The 18792-nt window shown below is 38.4% G+C and overlaps 1 protein-coding gene across 1 annotated transcript; it reads right to left on the bottom strand.

Moving 5' to 3' along the window:
- Positions 1-3034: 3034 nt before the first annotated feature.
- On the bottom strand, positions 3035-11511 carry LOC149029958 (uncharacterized). Its single transcript, XM_089144160.1, is given in 6 exon segments — positions 3035-3465; positions 5703-6003; positions 6503-6849; positions 9888-10077; positions 10293-10934; positions 10936-11511. Coding segments are annotated over 6 exon segments (2487 nt in total).
- Positions 11512-18792: the final 7281 nt, after the last annotated feature.

The following is an 18792-nucleotide window of genomic DNA, read 5'->3' as shown; positions in this document are numbered from 1 at the left end:
TTCTAAACCACATATTTAGGTCATTTTAATGCAATATGTTACATATGGGCCTCAACTAGAATAACACTGTTAACCACCATTAAGTGTTTACCATCAAAGATTTCCAATGACCACTTCTGCGGGGCTCAATTTTTGGGTTTTTTTTTGTGGGCTGTCTTTTTTTTGTTGAAGGGACGCAACAACACCTATGGGCGCGTCGGGGGTCCGTGAGACGTTTGATCAGCACATGTGATATGACAAAAATACCCTTAATAATCAATTTTTATCAACCATATAGGTGGGTGAAAGGAAGAATCCCCGAATCCATCTTCTTCGTGGAGATGAACCAAACTCGAAACCTTGAATTGTACCTAATCACATAATTTTCCCCATTTATTCTAGTTCGAGAATTTGCATACAGTGATATCATGTGTGTCCACGTGGCACCTAAGAAGATTTCATCCCTGGACCCCACCAATACCATAAATCAACGCTCTTCATGTCTCGCTCACTAGCGCTTTATTATGATCCAATCACAATCCATTAAAACCATTATACAACCAATATTATGGAAATCACCAAGGTTGTTTTTTAGTGGTAAGACCAACACTTCTTAGTGAAAAGGTCATGAGTTCGACTCTCACCAAAGCATATGTAATATCCCCATCCCCTATATCATACTATAATATAAAAGCATGTAGTATATATTCTTGTTTGTGGCAAATCTTTTCTTATCCTTCTTTTTCTTTGAAATACCTTTAGTTTTCTATTGTCTATTATTTCTCTACTTATTTTTTATTGGATACTTTTTACATTTTAATTACTATCATCTTCAGTCCTCTAACGAACTTGGCTTTGGAATGTAGTTTTGTTTTTTCCTACAAGAATTGTTTCATTAGCCTAGATTTAATATACGCCACTACGACGCGTCCTCCATTGATCGCTACATTCCTAATAGATCCAACTCCATACTTGATCTACAAAGCTTGGTAGGTTTCTTTTCCTCTATTTTTCTCATCATTTTAACTCTTCGCTGGTGTGGGTAGCATTCAATTTTGTCCACATCAAATTCTGTGGTGTAAGGATTTCTAGTTTCATTAGAAACTGATTCTTCTTCTCCTTTTTCATCTTTTATCATTCTTGTTAAAAAATTTAGAAGTTGTTGATGTTTTGCATCAGAACATCACCTTCAGTGTGAGGAATGCAAACAAAGATCGATACAAGGAATGCAACAAAAGAAGGTCTAGGAGGCCATGCGATCAATTAAAAGGACAAGTGAACGCCATATCTTTAAGCTCTTTCTTTTACTATGAAACTCTCGACTCTCTCTTTCTTTCATGACACAGTGCACCCCCCAGATAAAAAAAAGATTTAGTGGATATCCCTAAGGGCTGCTAGGCTATCTTTATGATATGACCGTTGAAAGAATGTGATTCTTAAATTTTAGTTTTCTTTCTTGGGGGTTGTATAAGTTTACTCCCATAAATTTTCATGTTGTCAATAGTTCGTAAGATTATGATGTCTCATTCTTCTTTATTTTGCATCAAAATTCCAAAGGATAGATCGCATCTCATCTTGTTTTTGCTATGTTTTGTTTGGACGTATTTTTTAATGTTAAGTGAATTCACTTGTACTACTTGTTTGGTTGACTTAGACACACAATGTGGACTTTGTTTCTTCTTTTTCTTCTCTTTTTATATATTTTTTAGATAGTTGGCCTCATGAAGAGGGAAACTCATGAACCTGTATAGGTTTTACGTAGAAACAAAAGCCTCTTACACTTCCAAATATGTTCATAGGTTCTCTTGAATGTTACAAATTATAGTATTGTTAGTATCCTTCATAGTGTTCCTCAATCTATCATTCTTTTCATGTAAGGTTGATGCTTTTTTTCCTTTCATGTCGGCTTCTTTGTTAACTTAGATTTAAGCTGAGAATCATTGGAGTGGCATTTTCCAAATGTTGAAGTTCCTGTTCTATTGGCTCAATGACATTGACCGCTAAAAACAACACCAACACCAACACAACACAAGCATAGAGGTTTTATTAGGTTTAGCTAGCCATTAGGTATTGATGGCAACTTCTTTTCTTCCAGTCTCTTGCATTACATGCATTCAATATTGTAAGTAAGATAAGTACTAAGTAAGTATCTAACATGTTCATTTGTTTATTGGATTTACAGGCTAGCCTTCTAATATGTTTAGAGAAGTAATTTGCTTCTCAACAAATGAAGATAGTACCCCCAAGAAGAAATTTAACCCCCAAAATACATCAGCAGTACATCAACCCCTTTCCAAGTATGGCCTTGCCACTACATCATTTGCTTCCTCCACTTTGTTCTCCCTTTGCTCCCACCTATCATGCTTTTCGGGCCTGTTTTCTTGCTGACCTCATAGACTCCCTTCTATGATTTTTGCCCTCCTCTTCTCAGATACTCTTTGTTGAATAGAAAGTGAGGAATCCATCCTCCTATTGTTGCTCCCCTATGTGCCACTCTACAATATCATCACAAATAGAATGTAAATTGAAAGTATTCAAAACTGCCCACAAGTGGACCATTAAGAAATTATACACAAATAATTCAAAGTATTGAAAACCACCTACAAGTGGACTTAGGTTGCTCTACATTGTACTTACAGAATCATCATCTACTTGCCTCACACATGTATGCTTCCTATTGTAGGTCCTCACTTGCATTCTATGCTTAGACTTGTTGTTTCTGTCAACCTTTGCTGCATAGATTTTCCTAGGACAACCATTTGCCTTGTAAATGGCCACCACCCTACGTCTTTCATTGTGGACCATAATCCTTTGAAAACCTTCTTGCTTGACATAATTTTCAAGTGTAGCCCTAAAAGCATACACGTTGTCGAATGTATCTCCCACTGTGAACTCTACCCTTCTCATTCTTGATCAGACGTCATTCAAAACCTTCTTGGTCAAAATATTTTGCTAGAGCTGCCCTAAAAGCGTAGACATGCATCTTCAAACGTGTCACCCACCTTGAACTTATATTGACTAGGTGGGGGACTTGAAACTGGTGGGGGTTGGTGGGTCAACGCATCCTCCGATCCATATCTGTAGCGTCAATATAGGGGCTTGAGTTTAGGGGGGGCCATTGATGGTGGCTGATCCCTGCTATGTTGTGCTGCCCCTCTTCACCTGCATTGTCTAGATCCCTTTCAATGTCCACTGGTTTCAACGGTCTTCTTCTCTGACCAATTATATCATTTGGGAAGTTGTTTATCCTATAGGAGGAGTTTGTTGAAGGGCTGTATCTTATGTCACTAATCTGAAACGTATATACACCTCCTTCCTGTTTGCTAAACATGTCGCACAATGTAGCATCTCCGGTCACATCAATAGTTATCCCCAACTGAAGTAGCCCTCTCACTTTGAAGGTCACATTGTGACTAACTGGAATATCCCACAATATGTCGTTGTACATGTCGTACAACATATCGACGTAGGAATATTTATCAGGATCTACAAGTTTGGTAAAGGTAAAGACCTTATTGTCGAATTCAAATTAGATTGCAACTTTAATATCTATTTCCCTACACTCACAAACACAATGTATGCATTAGACTACAATACTTTCACAGTTGCAAACAAAAACAACCACAATTCAAAACAGGATAAATAGTCACAATAACCCACAATTCTAGTGTTCAAAATAAACTACAATTAAAAATAGTTAGAATGACAAACTAGCCACAAAGGAAAATATTGAAATCAGGAGAGAGGATCCTCCCACAATTTCTATTTGTAACAAAAAAAAACAATAGCTATAACATAGGAAAGAATCCTAGAAAGAAAACAAGACTATAAAACAAAAGATCCTAGCTCAAGTTTGGTTAATTGAAACTTGGTGAATCCTATTGTACAAATCAGGAGAGAGGGTCCTCTTTTTATGTGGTACTATGGAATGAGTGTTCATGAAATTCAACAAAATCTTGTGGGAGACTGCTTGCAAAGCAATCGAATTATCAAAAAGAAACATATATATGTTTCTAGTATATTTAGGAAAAATCTTTCCACCAGACAAATCTACAATTTAACCATTGCTAACATCAACAAGAAGTCCCCAAATATATCAGCGAAGCAAGTTTGGTTAATTGAAACTTGGTGAATCCCATTGTACAAATCAAGAGAGAGGATCTCTTTTTATGTGGTAATATGGAATGAGTGTTTAGGAAATTTCAAGAAAATCTTATGGGAGACTGCTCAACTATTAATAGCCACAATAATTCCTTTGAAATGTCAAAATTTCAAACTAGCCTAACTATAACCCACAATTCTAGTGTTCAAATTAATAGTTAGAATTCACAAATAATAGGATAAATATCTACCTATGTCATTCACAAGGGAAAGATTAATGCACCTTCATTGGGGGGCATTGGGGGCTGGTGCTGGGGGTTGGGTAACTAGAGGGTGAGGGGGGGGGGGGGGGTGGAGGTGTATGTGCCTGCATTGGGGGCTGGTGATGAGGGTGGGCACTTAGGGCCGCGAATAGGGTCAGCAGGTGCATTGGGTTGGGGCCTTGCATGGGCCCCTAAGGGTGTGGTCAATGGCATATGAGGTGCTCACAAAGGCAAATCATCAAGCACCCTGCATGAACATGAACTACAATCTTCGAAGAACCAAAATGGAACCTATGCAGACAACCAATGATGTGTATGTGTGATTGGGTGTGCCAAATAAGCCTTATGGTATATGATTTCTTCAACGGAAGCCTCTGTTGGCGATGGAGAGTGTTGATCAGACAAGTTGCAGACGAAAGATTGTAGAGGTTGCGGACTCTGCCACAGTGGTTAGGTTTAAAAGGAAATGGCGTGAGTTGCGTTGACCTCAAGATTAGTGGGAGTTCACCAAAGTTGTCGGAGTCATGGGAATCATTGGAGAAGGAAGAGGCGATGGACCATTTACCTTGCGATGAAGCTTCTTCATGAAGTTAGGGGTAAATGGGGGAAAACTCAATTTTACAGATGGGTATTTTTATCTTTATGCACACAAGAGGGTATTTTCATCTTTTCTAACCCTCATTTGACAAACAAAAGGCTTGACCGTCAAAATGGGTAACTTGGAATATTGGGTTATGCCTTGGAGGTGCCGTGGAATTTTTTACATATGAGGGAGCAGTCAGGAAATTAGCCACTCAAGGGGCCCCCATGAAAAAAAAAAACTCTATATTAAAAGGTAAGTAGAATTGTAGCTTTGGAACTGTATATGGTATTTCTTTGTTTTGGAAGTTGTAGTTTCTATTTTGTTCAAAGGCAGGCCAATGAAATGGCAGATACCTTGGTTAGAAGGGCCCAATTTGTAACAGAAAATGCTGTTTTGCCCAATCCGGATCCCTATTACATAGTGAGATGTATTGTTGAACATAGAAACTATATCCATCTTTCTAAAATAATATCTAATTTACCAAAAGTAAACTTTATACTTCTAATAACTAAATTATAGTTAACCAATCTACTTTGTTAAATTTTTTATTTTGTTTATTGAAACCAAAGGTACCATGTTTAGCCAGAATCAATTTCTGATTTTCTTAAATATTTTTGGGATGATGTTCCAGAACGAAAGCATAGCTACACTAATATATCTCTGTATCTGTATCTCTCTTCCTCTTCACTTCATTGCAATCTTTCCTTTCCTCAGTCGTGTAAAATTTCTTTTTGGTTCAACAAAATTATATTTGGGAGTCAAGGCAAGGTACATACTATACATCTCAGAGGCAATTGAACTATTAAGAAGTGTGGCGCCACTCTTGTGGTCTCCATGATTAAGTTCTTCCTTGCTGTCACTGTGAAGGTGGTATCTGTACTGTCTTTGTTTCCTACTTGGCGCCTCGTTGGGCGTGCTGTTGCGTTTGATTTGCGCAACTCTGAATTCTTTTTCACTAGAACCTCTGCAATCTTGGTGTACCCACAATCTTGGGGAGACCAGATTATTCAGAGCCAAATGCTCTTTGTTTAGGCCAAGAATTCGAAAAGCCTGGATGGAAATCTGGGTTGGGTTTGGCTGATAACGATATGGATTGGAATCAGGCAGAATCAGTTCAGTTTGGCTTCCTTGGTATCATTTTTAGTTTGTGGATTTCAATTTATCTATCGACTTTTGGCTGGAAATCGGATTCACCTGATGAGTAACAGGCCATGCGTGACTGGGTTGGGGGTCAATTTAGATGACTCGGAGCGCGTGTACGCTTGACCTGCGGCCTGTTGACACTTCAGTTTGCAGCTGAACCCAATGACGGTTTCGCTACGGTGCTCCTGCCGATGGCCTGCCCTTTTCTCTCTGCTGGTTGCAGCTGCTGATGCTGCCCCGCCCTCAGCACAGACTGAGGTGTGATGCATCGAATGTCCATTGCTGTTGTTTTAGTAGTGATTTTTCTTGGACTGGTGTTGGATATAAGACTACAATTACTTTAGTGGCAGGCTCTCATATTCGTGGGCACTTCGCATTCCCCTTCGACTGGTCACAGGTCTTGTGGTCCTCATTTACACCAAAAAAGGGCAACCTCATACTGCTTGGGGACCTGTTGCTTCATGGACATCATTTTATCCTGTACTCCTTTGTGTGCACACGGTACTGGCTCTGCCACTGCAGGTCTTTGGGGATCATAACATATGCAGCCTTTGCTGCTTTTGCGGGGCTGTTTCCACACTGAATCCATGTCACCTGTGTGGGTCCTTAAAGGTGCACCAGGTTGCCCTCTACATCCTTCGGTGGCACTAATTACACTTACTGCACATAGTCTAGGCACCCCGTTACTCCTATATTTCTCTTCTTGGTACTGGATATCGCCAAAACATTGTTCTTGTTTGGAGGCCCTTTGTGGACATAACTTCCACCCTGCTTCTGCAGCTGAAAATCAGAGTCACTTATTACCTGCCTTCCATTTTTTTCTTATATACCAGCAAACTAGGAGATACCAAAATGTTTCCATTAAGGTTTTCTACAGTCTCTGCAGACAGCTTTCTGTAAATAGTGCTCTTGTTCTCAGCCCTTTCTTCTCTTTGAGATCAATCAAGCCACCATTGTTGAATAAGCATTGTTCGGCTAATCTCAACGCATGGGGGCTCTGCTACTGTAGGGTTTGGGGAAGGTCATACTGTACACAACCTTCACCCTGCTTCTGTAAAGAGGTTGTTTCTAGACTTGAACTAGTGATCACTTAGTTAGAATAGAATAACCTTAAAGTCAAGTGTCGCCTGCTACTTCCTTTAGAGAATGGGAGATGCAGCACTTAGATTTAATGCAGGATATATTTTAAGACACCGTGATTACTCAACATATTTTATCTCGTTTGGTAAGGTGCACTGGATGATTCCACAGTATTGTTAACTTATCAATGGCCCTTCAATAAAATACGACATGTCAATACTTTTCCCCTGCTTTTACAGTTAAAACCAGAGTCATCCATTATATCTGCTTTCCATTTAACTTTCTAGTTCAACGAGAGATACCAAAATGTTTATGGAAAGGTTTTTTGGAGCCTTTTCAGACAGCTTTCCAACAATAGTGCAGTTGTTCTTGGCCCTTTCTTCTCCTTGAGATCAATCAAGCCACCCATTGTCAAATGAGCATCATTTAGCTGATCCTCTGCTTCTCCATTACTTCCTTCTTGTTCACTATGGATGTTCACAACATATTTTGATTAATTTGAGTAGCCTTCATGTTTGTTGCAGCACAAGCAAGTTTCGGAAGGCTTACTCAATTCTTTGAGTTTCCGATGGTATCTACAGATCTAAGAAAGTTTTCAACAGGCCACTAGTAACCAATCTGTTGAACATGACAACTAATTGTACTTAAAGCATCTGCAACATCCACCGTTCCAGATTCAAAAACAGCAAGGACTCGTAAACCAAGCATAGGGAACTCTCAGTCTTACGAGGAAAGGAAGCAATTCTCCCGACATTCTTCCCAATTGTGATGTACAAGATTTGATACTTATCAAAGGGATGCATTGAGTCGAATTCACAACAACTCAGCCAACTAAATGGCATGAGCTATATGGATCATTCCCTCCAATCATCTCTATTCAAAGTCATACTTGATACAAAGCCTAAACTAGAAACCATGCATATCTTTTTTCGGTTATGCTAAGGTCATTTTAGGTCTGCATCAGACTCTTTGAGTTCCTTCAATCTGAACTGAATCAATCCTCCATACTTAGAGCAACCAAAGCCCTTCGTTGAGCATTGATCATGGCCTGCGCCACCTTAAATATTTTTTTTGTAGCTATCATGTATCGAAGCTACTCCCAAGCCAACTTTGTCATTACTTATTTTATCCTTCCTAGTTTTGCAACTCATCATCTCAGCATCACCATCTCTGCTATTTTCTAGTTCTAAAACCAAAGATATCCCAAGAGTTTATGGGCTTAAATAAGTAAAAGTTCTCACATATTTTATTACTACGTCATGCGTAGGAACCCTCGAACTCAATCATCACTTTGTGTGATAAATCCAGAACTGGTCAAAGGCGCAATTGGTTTCCTTTCTAGTAAATCATCTATCCTATTGCTCTCTAGGCTTACACAAATCCTCCAAATGGGTTATTAAATGATGCACTCCATTTTACAGATGATAGGATATGACAAAGGCTATAATCCCAATGGACACTAGGATGCAGTTTGATGCAGTTCAGGGGAACAAGAAAAACAACAGAAAAGTGGACCATTGGATTGAGCTAAGAACGAGATAATATGTCTAATTTTGAGAGTCCATGTGTACACACGAGAGTCGGTGTCACCTAGGCGGAAACTCAGCACCCAGGTGCATTAAGTCTCCTAGCAGAAGCTAGGCGCCTTGTTAGCGTTCCTTGCCTAGATGAAGTGTCATTTTGAGGACCCCTGGAACACCTAAGGTTGCCTAGACACTCTGACAAATGTAGTTATATTGCCATGGCTTTCTCTTCTATAGGCCATTCCATGGCACATTGGTTGGCTAATTATTACTTAGAAATGTTTTAGAATAGCTTCAATTTTAAAGAGATACTTAAGTTATAAGTGATTCTCCTGACAACAAAAAGGTGATGAAGTGATAAATCTAGAGTAGGGGATTGTACATACAACCAACACTTTGAACCATTTGTTAATCCTATGCCTGCAAACTTTGGTGAGATTCAGAACTCCTTTACTGGGTCAGTGCCCTTTGGTGTCAAGTTGGACTGGTGAGTCAGTGAGATGCTAGTCAAGTTCTGATGTGCGAAGCCTGGTTCATATTCTTCTTTTCTTTTTCTTAGTTATCAAAGTTCAGTCCCTAGTTTCAGACCCACAATTGGGCAATTTTTTTTTTTTACTGATCCTATTAACTGAACATATGCTTTTGGGGTGCTGTTATTGGTTTCTTCAATCAATTTTACTGATCTCCAATTTTCACTTTTTATTTTCACCTTATCACAGACCTGATTTTGGTTGTGCATAAAACTTGTGACCACTTAATGTCATCAGCTACTGTTTGTCAAAGTGGCCAAGGTATGCTGATCACTGGTTCCCAGTTAAGAATTCTCTGCTGTAGGATGCAACAACCGTTGGTGGGATGCTAAGGTTGGCTGGTGGGATGTTAGCCTAGTTCCAAGCGAGAAAGATGCTTGGTTCACATATTTCTGCTATCCGTCTCCATTCCTCCAGCCTATCTGTCATTCATTCAGGTTAATGATTTTAGGTTTCTATATTTTCTTGTGCATACCTACTGCTAAGAATTTAAAATTCTCCTATGTTTCCATCTTTGATTTTCAAATCAGATTGCAGATTTGGCATGGTTTTAAACATTGGAAATCAATATGAAACAAATTGCATGACACGACAATATTTTTTCAAACTTCTCACAATTGAACAAAAGGATCTTGGACAAATTAAAAAAAAAAAAAAAAAAAAAAGGAAACTGCAGTTGACTAACCAGTAGGTACATTTGAAGCAATATTTGAGAGGACAAGTACGACAATTGAAAGTATAACAACCCCACTGACATGATCTATTCTTGCATAAGGCTCCATGAAATCCCATATAGCACTTGGTACTCCTGTTTTATTGAAGCCATCAACAGTGATAAACATCCCACAAAAGAAGATCAAAAGCGAATATGAGACCTGGTTTAAGATAGATATATAGCAGTGCTCAGTATTTAACACCATCGAGAGCAGGTGGTTTAATAATATATCAAAACAATAGCCGAAATTTTCCATATTTTATGTAAATCAATGACAAGAAAGAGAACACTGTATAAAGCAAAACTAGTTAGAAAAAGAAATGATGCTTTCATATCATTACCAAGAAAACTTAGCAATATGTTTCCCGTATTTACCTTTTCAAGGCATGGGTGTGCATCCTTGAAGTCCAGAACCACAAGAGCAAGTGCAGCAGTGATTGCTGTCCAAGACATGTTTAGACCCATCAGCAGAGAGATGAGCATTCCGATAGTAACAAGATAAACACAAGTCTTCCATAACAACCTCTTCCATCTCTTTCCTAGTTCCTTTTCATCTGAGGAATGAAAAGGAAGTGCTTCTCCTGGAACGTTTGGGGTTGAAGTATTACCATTGGGTGAACTCCTAAAAACTCGTCTTGAAGGAATACTTTCATCCCTCCTCTGGGAAGAACTATCTACAGTGAGAATATCATTTGATGCATTCGAGTTTCTTGTGGAATCAACTGTTGGACTTGAGACCCTTTGTATTTCATTCCCGCTCAAACTATTCTGACTTCTAGGAGTGTCTGCATTCCCGGAATCCCTATTCCGATTTGATGAGCTGTGCACATTCAAAGATTCCAATGTGAAGTTCCACTCTTGCGAATTCAAGGATGCGAGATGCGACATTGTAACGGGTGAGAACCTATGAAATGTGACATCCTCCTCTGCAACTACTTCAACTGGCACATTTTCTTTATCCTTCTCAATAGATAACAACTTCCAATACATGCATAGAAGGATAGCAGCATTCAAAAAAAACTCCCACGAGCATAGCAGGGAGAATGCCAACTAAAAATTGACCAAATGAAATTTTGCTCTGAATGGCTATGACCAAATTCTGAGGATTGCCAATTGGAGTTGCAGAGGACCCAATGTTTGCACTGGAGGCCAACGCCAGTAAAAACGGGTGGGGAGGGAGATTATGTTGTCTTGCAATCTTCAGTACAAACTCAGTCAGGACAACACAACTGGTATCGTTGGTGAACAAAGCACTGGAAATGGCAGATACAAGGCAGATTCGGCACAGTAAGTCTTTGGCTCCATGGGACTTCCAATAGAGTAATTTTCCCAAGTACTTGAACATATAGGCTCTTTCAAGATACACGCTTACAACCATGGTCCCAAAGAGAAGGCCTAGGATTGGGAGATCAACTGCTGCATAAGCCTGTTCTGGAGTTATGACTCCGAAGATGACCATGAGCATGGCCCCAAGGAGAGCTCCTGCAGTCCTTCCTATGGGAAGGAAAGGGACAGCGGGGAATACCGCCAGGACCCAGAAGATGGCAAAAGCAATTGAGCCTAAAACAACTTTAACAGCTGCTGCCATGGCCATATCTGCAACTTGAGAAACTTAAAACCTCTTGCACATAAGATTTTCTAAGGCACAAAACTGCAAACCAAGAAAAACTTCATCTATGCTGACATGCATGTTTGATAGGGAAAAGCCACTCAGAAAGCCAGAAGTGCAGAAGCAAGGCATGGATTTAAAAAAGCGTAAGCCTTGAACAGGAATAAGTAATATTCTTACATTACTACTGTGTAACTCGGATAAGCTTCATTGGAGAGAAAGAAAAAGCCCATTGTTTGTGGGAATGCTCCAACCAGTTTGGCTCAGAAACAAAAAGTGAAATGTTTCGACCAAATTAGAGAACAATAAAACAGTATGCAACAAGAATTCAAACTCTCTACCAGAGGGAAGATGAACCCAAACTGACTCATTCCCCTACCCAATATTTAAACTGCCAGGAAACCCAAGCCACTCAAACACTGTCAAGTCTTGCAATTACCAATTCATCGCAACACCATGAGAAACACAATAATAAAAAAAATTAAAATGGAAATTGAAGGATTCCTTCCTTTTCTCTTTAGGATTGAGAAATTCCTAGTTAGAACTTACAAGAAGGGAATTAAACCAATTCCCTGGAAAGCCCATCACTACTAGAGATTGCCACATGGAGGAGAAGCTACACAAACCTTCGTTGCTAGTCGAACTGAAACATGACCAGGGTCGTCGTCAATGAAACGTAGTGAAGAAAGAAGATCTGGGCATCTGCATGATAAGATTCGGTGACATTATCAGCTTTTTGTCTATGGTTTATAGAGTGGTTTCGAGATCAGTATCACACGCTCTGCATCATGATGAACAATAATAAATATTCGTAAACCGACTAACAAGAGTCATCATTGTCATATAGTCAAAAGCTCATCTCATCAGTTTTGTGATCTACTTAATAAAATAAATCGCCTGGTTTTGTTTTGATTAGAATCTCCACGAACCTATGTGTAAGATCCTAATATATTTCAATTACACATGGGATTAATTTTAAGAAATTTGTTTTTTCAGAGAGGATTTGGATTTTACATTAAATAAACAACTATGACAGGCTCCTTATCGACTAAACCAGAAGAGGGAAGCTGGTGCTTCTGTGTCTCAAGAGATTGTTAAATCAACTAGGCATGGGAAAATGGTTGGTTTACCTAACACGAGAGCTGAGTTCTGTCGTTTAAACGTCTGATGGCGATGCAAGATTATTAAACTGTGAAGTGAGTCACCTGAAACAGGCGAAAAACCAAACCAACCAGATCCGCCGGAGAGAGAAAGGAAGAGGGATTTCGGCAACCGTAATGAGATTGTGCATGAAGCTATACTGCATTGCCGAAAGTCCTTTCACGGCTTTGTTGTTTAAGAGTTGAAATGGGCGATGGCGAAGGGAATGGTAAAAAATGAGTGTATTGAACGAGTTCACCATGCATCAGAACACAGAGCCAAGGTGATGCTGTGAACTATTGTAGACTCTTTATAGCTTCCCAAGCTCACGGTCCTCTTCTTAGTGGTCTTTAATCAACATCATCTGTCTCCAGAGGAAGTTGTTGCAGCGGCCGGGATTGGGGAAGCTTCATCTGTCTTGTTCATTTTCTCATATTTCTAGGAATTTTAACAGTCTTACAGATTTTTTTTATCCAGAAAAGCACAGATATTTCCACTCTCTGGCTGCAAGACTTGATTCTTGTAACCACTCGAATCACGTGAAGTTGACTTCGCTAAGAAAAGCACATTCCTTAACAATGGGGGACGGGGACTGTGTGAGATATTTACGTGTGTACGTGTGATTAAATTAAAATAAAATAAATAAATAAAAATTAAGAAAGAAAAAAAGAGAGAGAAGAAGACTGAACGTACCATGCTAAGGTCTTAGTTTTTGAACGACTGAATATTTCATAACCATATGTGGAACAAACCACGTCAAGAAAAAGAGGAAATCGCGACAAAAGGTACAGTGTAACTGGGATCTTGGACACTAGCAAAGAAAGTGATGGAAATGGAAACCCAGGTATGTTGATTATTGAGGATCAGAAGTAGAGTTGCACAGAAGGCCACCATCATTGTAACTATTGAGAAGAAGAGGGTGGAAGGACCAATGATCAATTCGAGAAAATCTTTTTCTGCATAACGTTAAAGGGTACGTAGATGGAGAGAACTTGGGTGAAATTATGCATGAAGATGTTGCATTGCTGAAAAATCCTTTCACGGCCTTATCATTTGCAAGTGTTGAAAGATGGGCAATGGCGATGGGAATGGGAAAAAACGAGTCTATTGAACGACCATCAATAGACTCGTTCTAGCTTCACAAGCTCATAGTCTCAACTCTGAAGTGCCAAGTTTCCCCAGCAAGTATAGAAGTATTAAATACACTATCCATCCCCACGTCGGGTACTTCTTTGGAAAACCAGAGGTCATGAACATAATCACCATCAGTAGACCTTTATGTAACCCCACCCCAAAAAGGAATAAAGGAAAAGAAAAGAAAAAGAAAAAAAGTAAAAGAAGAAGAAGAAAGAAAAAGAAAAACATAATTATCACCAAAGGGTTTTTATCAGTTGCTAATGATTGTCGATGGAGGCTTGTTAGTGAAGAGTTCAAGATTTGATTCTTCTGGGCGTACATGCAATAGTCCCCCACCCCAATATATATAAATTCATTCAATTGATATTTTGTTAAAGTGGTGCAACAGCTATAGAGCATATAGGATAAAGAAATAAAAATCGTGGATCTTGTAGGGGCGGAGACAAGATTCAACATTGGGGTGGGAAGGAGAGGGGTATAATGACATTTTTACCCATTATCATTACCTTTAAAAATTTTCTCCAATAGAAAGAAAGAGGGGGGCGAGAGGGAAGGAGGCGAGCACTCATATTTCACGTATAAAAAGAGAATCACATTTTAAAGCAACAATTTTAAAATTTTTTCTGCCAAATTACATATACATCCACAAATCTATCCTCTATTCCACCACTTTGCAGTTCTCTTTATTACGACAAATTTTAGTCTTTCTCTTTTTGGGTTTTTCAAGGTCTCTGGCAAAAATCATATCTTTCTATAATTGGAAGGCTTCAGTATCTTTTGAAGTAATTTCATGAACCGAAATAGGAAAAGAACCCGATTTATGTTTGCTTTATTGGAAATCCCCAGCTTGGGAAACCTGAAACATGTCCTAACGATGTTACAACGAGGACTATAACAATCTCTCCTTCTTCTTCTTCTTCTCCATGAATGGTAGCTAGGGGAGGTTGAAGTTTGAAGTTTACATTTGTGGTTTGGCTTATGTTAGTCCGAGTTTGGTTGGGTTTAGGTCTTAGTTAACTGGATTTAGATTTCATCCCCCATCTCTCACCTTCATCCAACTTTCTGTTTCACAAACCATCTGACATAAGCACATGAAAATTTTATTAGGTCCAATTCTAATAAAGAAATTGACCATTCATTTTCCTTTGAATGAATGACACATGTTCATCAATTACATCCAAAGGTTGAGGTAAGATTTAAAAGATATAATTTTTTTTTATTTTAATTTATTCTAAATGTTTGGATGCGACTGATGGACATGTGTCATTCATCCAAAGGGAAATGGATGGTCTATTTCTACCTAATAAAATTCCAAGCACATGGGCCTACCTATTGATAGGTGATGTGTGAGATAAAACTTCGGTTGGAGGGTCCAGATGGAGAGGGGATCTAGACTCGAGTAGTTGAATTAAACATGGTTCATTTCACTTAAATGAACTCAATCTGGTATTTTGACGGCTCAAATTATTTCCTGCTATCTTGTGCAATCCCAGAGGTGGACAACATGGGTGGCATCACGTAGAACGCAACAACCTCACACTATCTTGTTCTGGTTGGTGAATCAAAGGCAACCACAACTCTTTGCAACATTTCCCTAATTGCAAGGACCTACGTAAAAGCATGGAACCTTGATGAGGCCTTCTGCAGCGCAAATTATTGTGATTTTCTATGGAGATGGAGTGAAAAGAAGGAAAAAACTACCCTCCTATTCACAAGAAATGTCCTTGTCTTTCCTAAAGAGATTGATTGATTTCCTAAATGTCCTTGTCTGGTTCACCCTCCTCATTAGTGAAGAAATGTGTTCCTCTAGCGCTTTTCTATTATACAATGGGAGTGAGACCAACATGGAACTCATTAGGAGAGTCCCACCTCTTATTTATTTTGTCTGTATTTAGAGGTGGACCCCACCACTATTGCGTGGTGGAGAAACATTAGGGCTGCATTTGTTTGCAGAGGTGGGGGTGGAAAAAAAGGGGTGGAATAAAAATATGTGGGTCCCATGTGTAGTGGAACGAGGAAGAATGAATGGAAATGAAAGGGTTTTGTGGAAAAGTGATAGTGGTGGGTCCCACTTTTTACTTTTTCAAACTTTTCCACAAAGTCTCACATATTTTGTGGGGTTTTGAAAAGGCTTGAGGTGGGAAAATTGGGTTGCCACCTCAGCAAACAATGAAATTTGTCTCTCACTTTTTCACCCCAAGCAACCAAACAATTCACATTTTTAGAATTTAAAGGAAAAGTAAGAAAAATTTGCATTTTTCAAGAATTCTCCCACCCCACCTTTATTCCAGCAAACAAACGCAACTTAGGGGAACACATACCTCTCTACTGACGAGGAGGTGATCCAGACTCATGTAGATGTCCTCTATTCAATATAGAATGAATAATATAGATCTTCTACTCACATAGATAAGTAACTTTCCAAACTACATGGTTGGATTCTTGACACAAAAAATAATAATAATAAATCTTCAATTGTTTTCAAATTTGAAATGTGTCAAGAACTCAATTGTTTTCAATTGTAAGTTGAAAATTTTCCTCTCTATGTGGGTAAAGGATCCAGACTCTAACGTGAAAGCCAACAAATTGGTTTAGTACAACACTCACTGTAATCAAATTGTTCTCTTCTCTCTCATGAACCCGGGGTTTAGCTTTCCAATTACAATTTTACCAATAAAACAGAACAGTAGCATAACAGAACCAATGGAAAAAATCATACGCGAAGCAAAAACCAACACGTGTAAAACACAACTTTAGCCTCTTTTTGACATAATTTTGTTATTCCCAGATTGAAACTAAGAGGGGGTGAATCAGTGTCTTCAAAAATTCGCTATGATATGAAGCTTCTTTAATCTCAAAACAAGATTGATTAGAACAATCTCGTAGCTATCAACTGCATAAGGACACGTCCACCACACACTACACACCACAATGTGGTTGGGTCTATCAAACAGTGTACCATCACTCTGCAATCAAGGCACTCCAATATGTGCAACAAAGAAAAATAAAACAAAGACACAATGCACCAGCGTTAACGTGGTTCGGCCAAACTCTACGTCCACGGAGTAATACCCTACTTAGGGTTTCGTATATTACTCAATACACTCATAGATATTTTGACTGCTACAACAGTCCAGGAACACCAATGCCTACTTTAGTCTAAAATGCAATTCAGACATGGGCACCAACCCCAACCCCCTAGACAAGCTCCAACTTGGTAAGTTATAATGTAAAACAAAATAATTCAAGTTCCCCAAATACATTCATGATCTAGGTTTTTCATCAATAAACATAACCTAGAAAATAATAGACAAGAACTTGTGAATACGGATTACCTAAACTTGTATAAAATGCATGGTAACAAGATTTTCCTCTCTTTTTTTCATTTCTTCTTTCTCTTTTCAATCTTTCTCAGTTTTCTCTTTTTGAAAAAGAAAACTTGTTGCACCTCTGTTCTCTATTTCAAACACAACATTGCTGCATTTTTCTTTCCAGACACAAGATAACAGCAACCAACTTTCTTGAATGCAAGTAACAGCAACCATTTTTCCCTCTTTTCTTCTTCTTAAAAATAGGCAGCAACAGCATTTCTTTTAATTTTTCTTCTTAAGGTATACAACAACAGTTCTCTCATCCTCTGTTTTTCTTTCACTTCTTTCTTTCTCCCATTCTGTTTTTTTTTTTTAAATTGAACTCAACAATAAAATGCTAGTTTTCTCTGAACAACAACATTTCAAATACCTGCTACTTCTTCTTCCTTTTCCTTTCACTTTCTTCTTCTTAAATAATTAGGCAGCAACAACATCTTTTCTTAATTCTTCTTCTTTTTCTCTCATCTGTTTTTCTTTCACCTCTTTCTTTCTCCTGTTCTGCTGCTTCTTCTTATTTTTCTTTTTACTTTCTTTCTTATTCAGCAAAACAAAAAACTTTTCTACAGCAACTTCTTCTTATTCAAAAACACAGATTTTCAAGCAGCAGCAGCAACATCTTCCAGCAGCTTCTTTTCTTCTCTTTCACAATTTCAGAAATGGAAGATATATAGGAAGAATGATTAAAATCGTTGCACCAACATTTTCTCCCAAATCGTTGCAGCAACATTTTCTCTTCTTTCTCTCAAATTTGATTTCTCCCAAATCGTTGCAGCAACATTTTCTCTTCTTTCTCTCAAATCTCTGACTTATGGCTATTTTGAAGACCACTATTCTTTTCCACGCACAAAAGCCCTCATCTTTCCAATCTCAAAAACGATTTCAAAAGGAACTTACCTTTTTGTAAAACTATTGAAAAAGAAACCTATACATTTTTGTGTGTTGTTGTACCATATCAAAGCCCATTGTGTGTTGTTGTACCATATCAGAAGCCCATATCAAATAACCATTAGTTGAACCAGTTCCAATACTTGGCTGAACCAATTTGATTTGACCACAACTAATGAACCATTCAAACATCTCAATATTCTCACTTAAGTTGCCAACAATGACAACACCTTCATTTTTAGCCAATGGAACAACAATTTTATATTTATATTTAGGATCTATTTATAAATTATCAATTATAAGAATAAGTTATAACTTTCGGATATGGGGTCTATCTGACATCTTGATTTTTTTTCATGGTGCCATTAATATAGGAGGTAACTCAACTGGAACTACTCATAATTTCCCTTAACAGAATCCCACATAATAGAATGCAAAGAAGAAAGGACCACTAGATATATAACCTCAATAATGTAATTGCATTGTGAATTTCAGGATTACAATGATATAAACAAGATCGCATGAACTCACCATGCCAAGGTCTTAGTTTTTGGCCTACTGAATATTCCAAAACCATATGTGGAACAAACCATATCAAGAAAGAGAGGAAATTGCAACAAAAGGTACAACGTAATTGGAACACTAGCAAGGAAAGTGATGGGGATGGAAACCCAGTTATGCTGATTATTGAGGATCAGAAATAGAGTTGCACAGAAGGCCACCATCATTGTTA

Source organism: Hakea prostrata, chromosome 1 (genome assembly GCF_041222555.1).
Source record: "Hakea prostrata isolate BN-2017 chromosome 1, UWA_Hpros_2, whole genome shotgun sequence".
Taxonomy (NCBI): domain Eukaryota; kingdom Viridiplantae; phylum Streptophyta; class Magnoliopsida; order Proteales; family Proteaceae; genus Hakea; species Hakea prostrata.
Note: the sequence above shows the minus strand (reverse complement) of the source record. Positions and strands in the feature narration are given on the sequence as shown.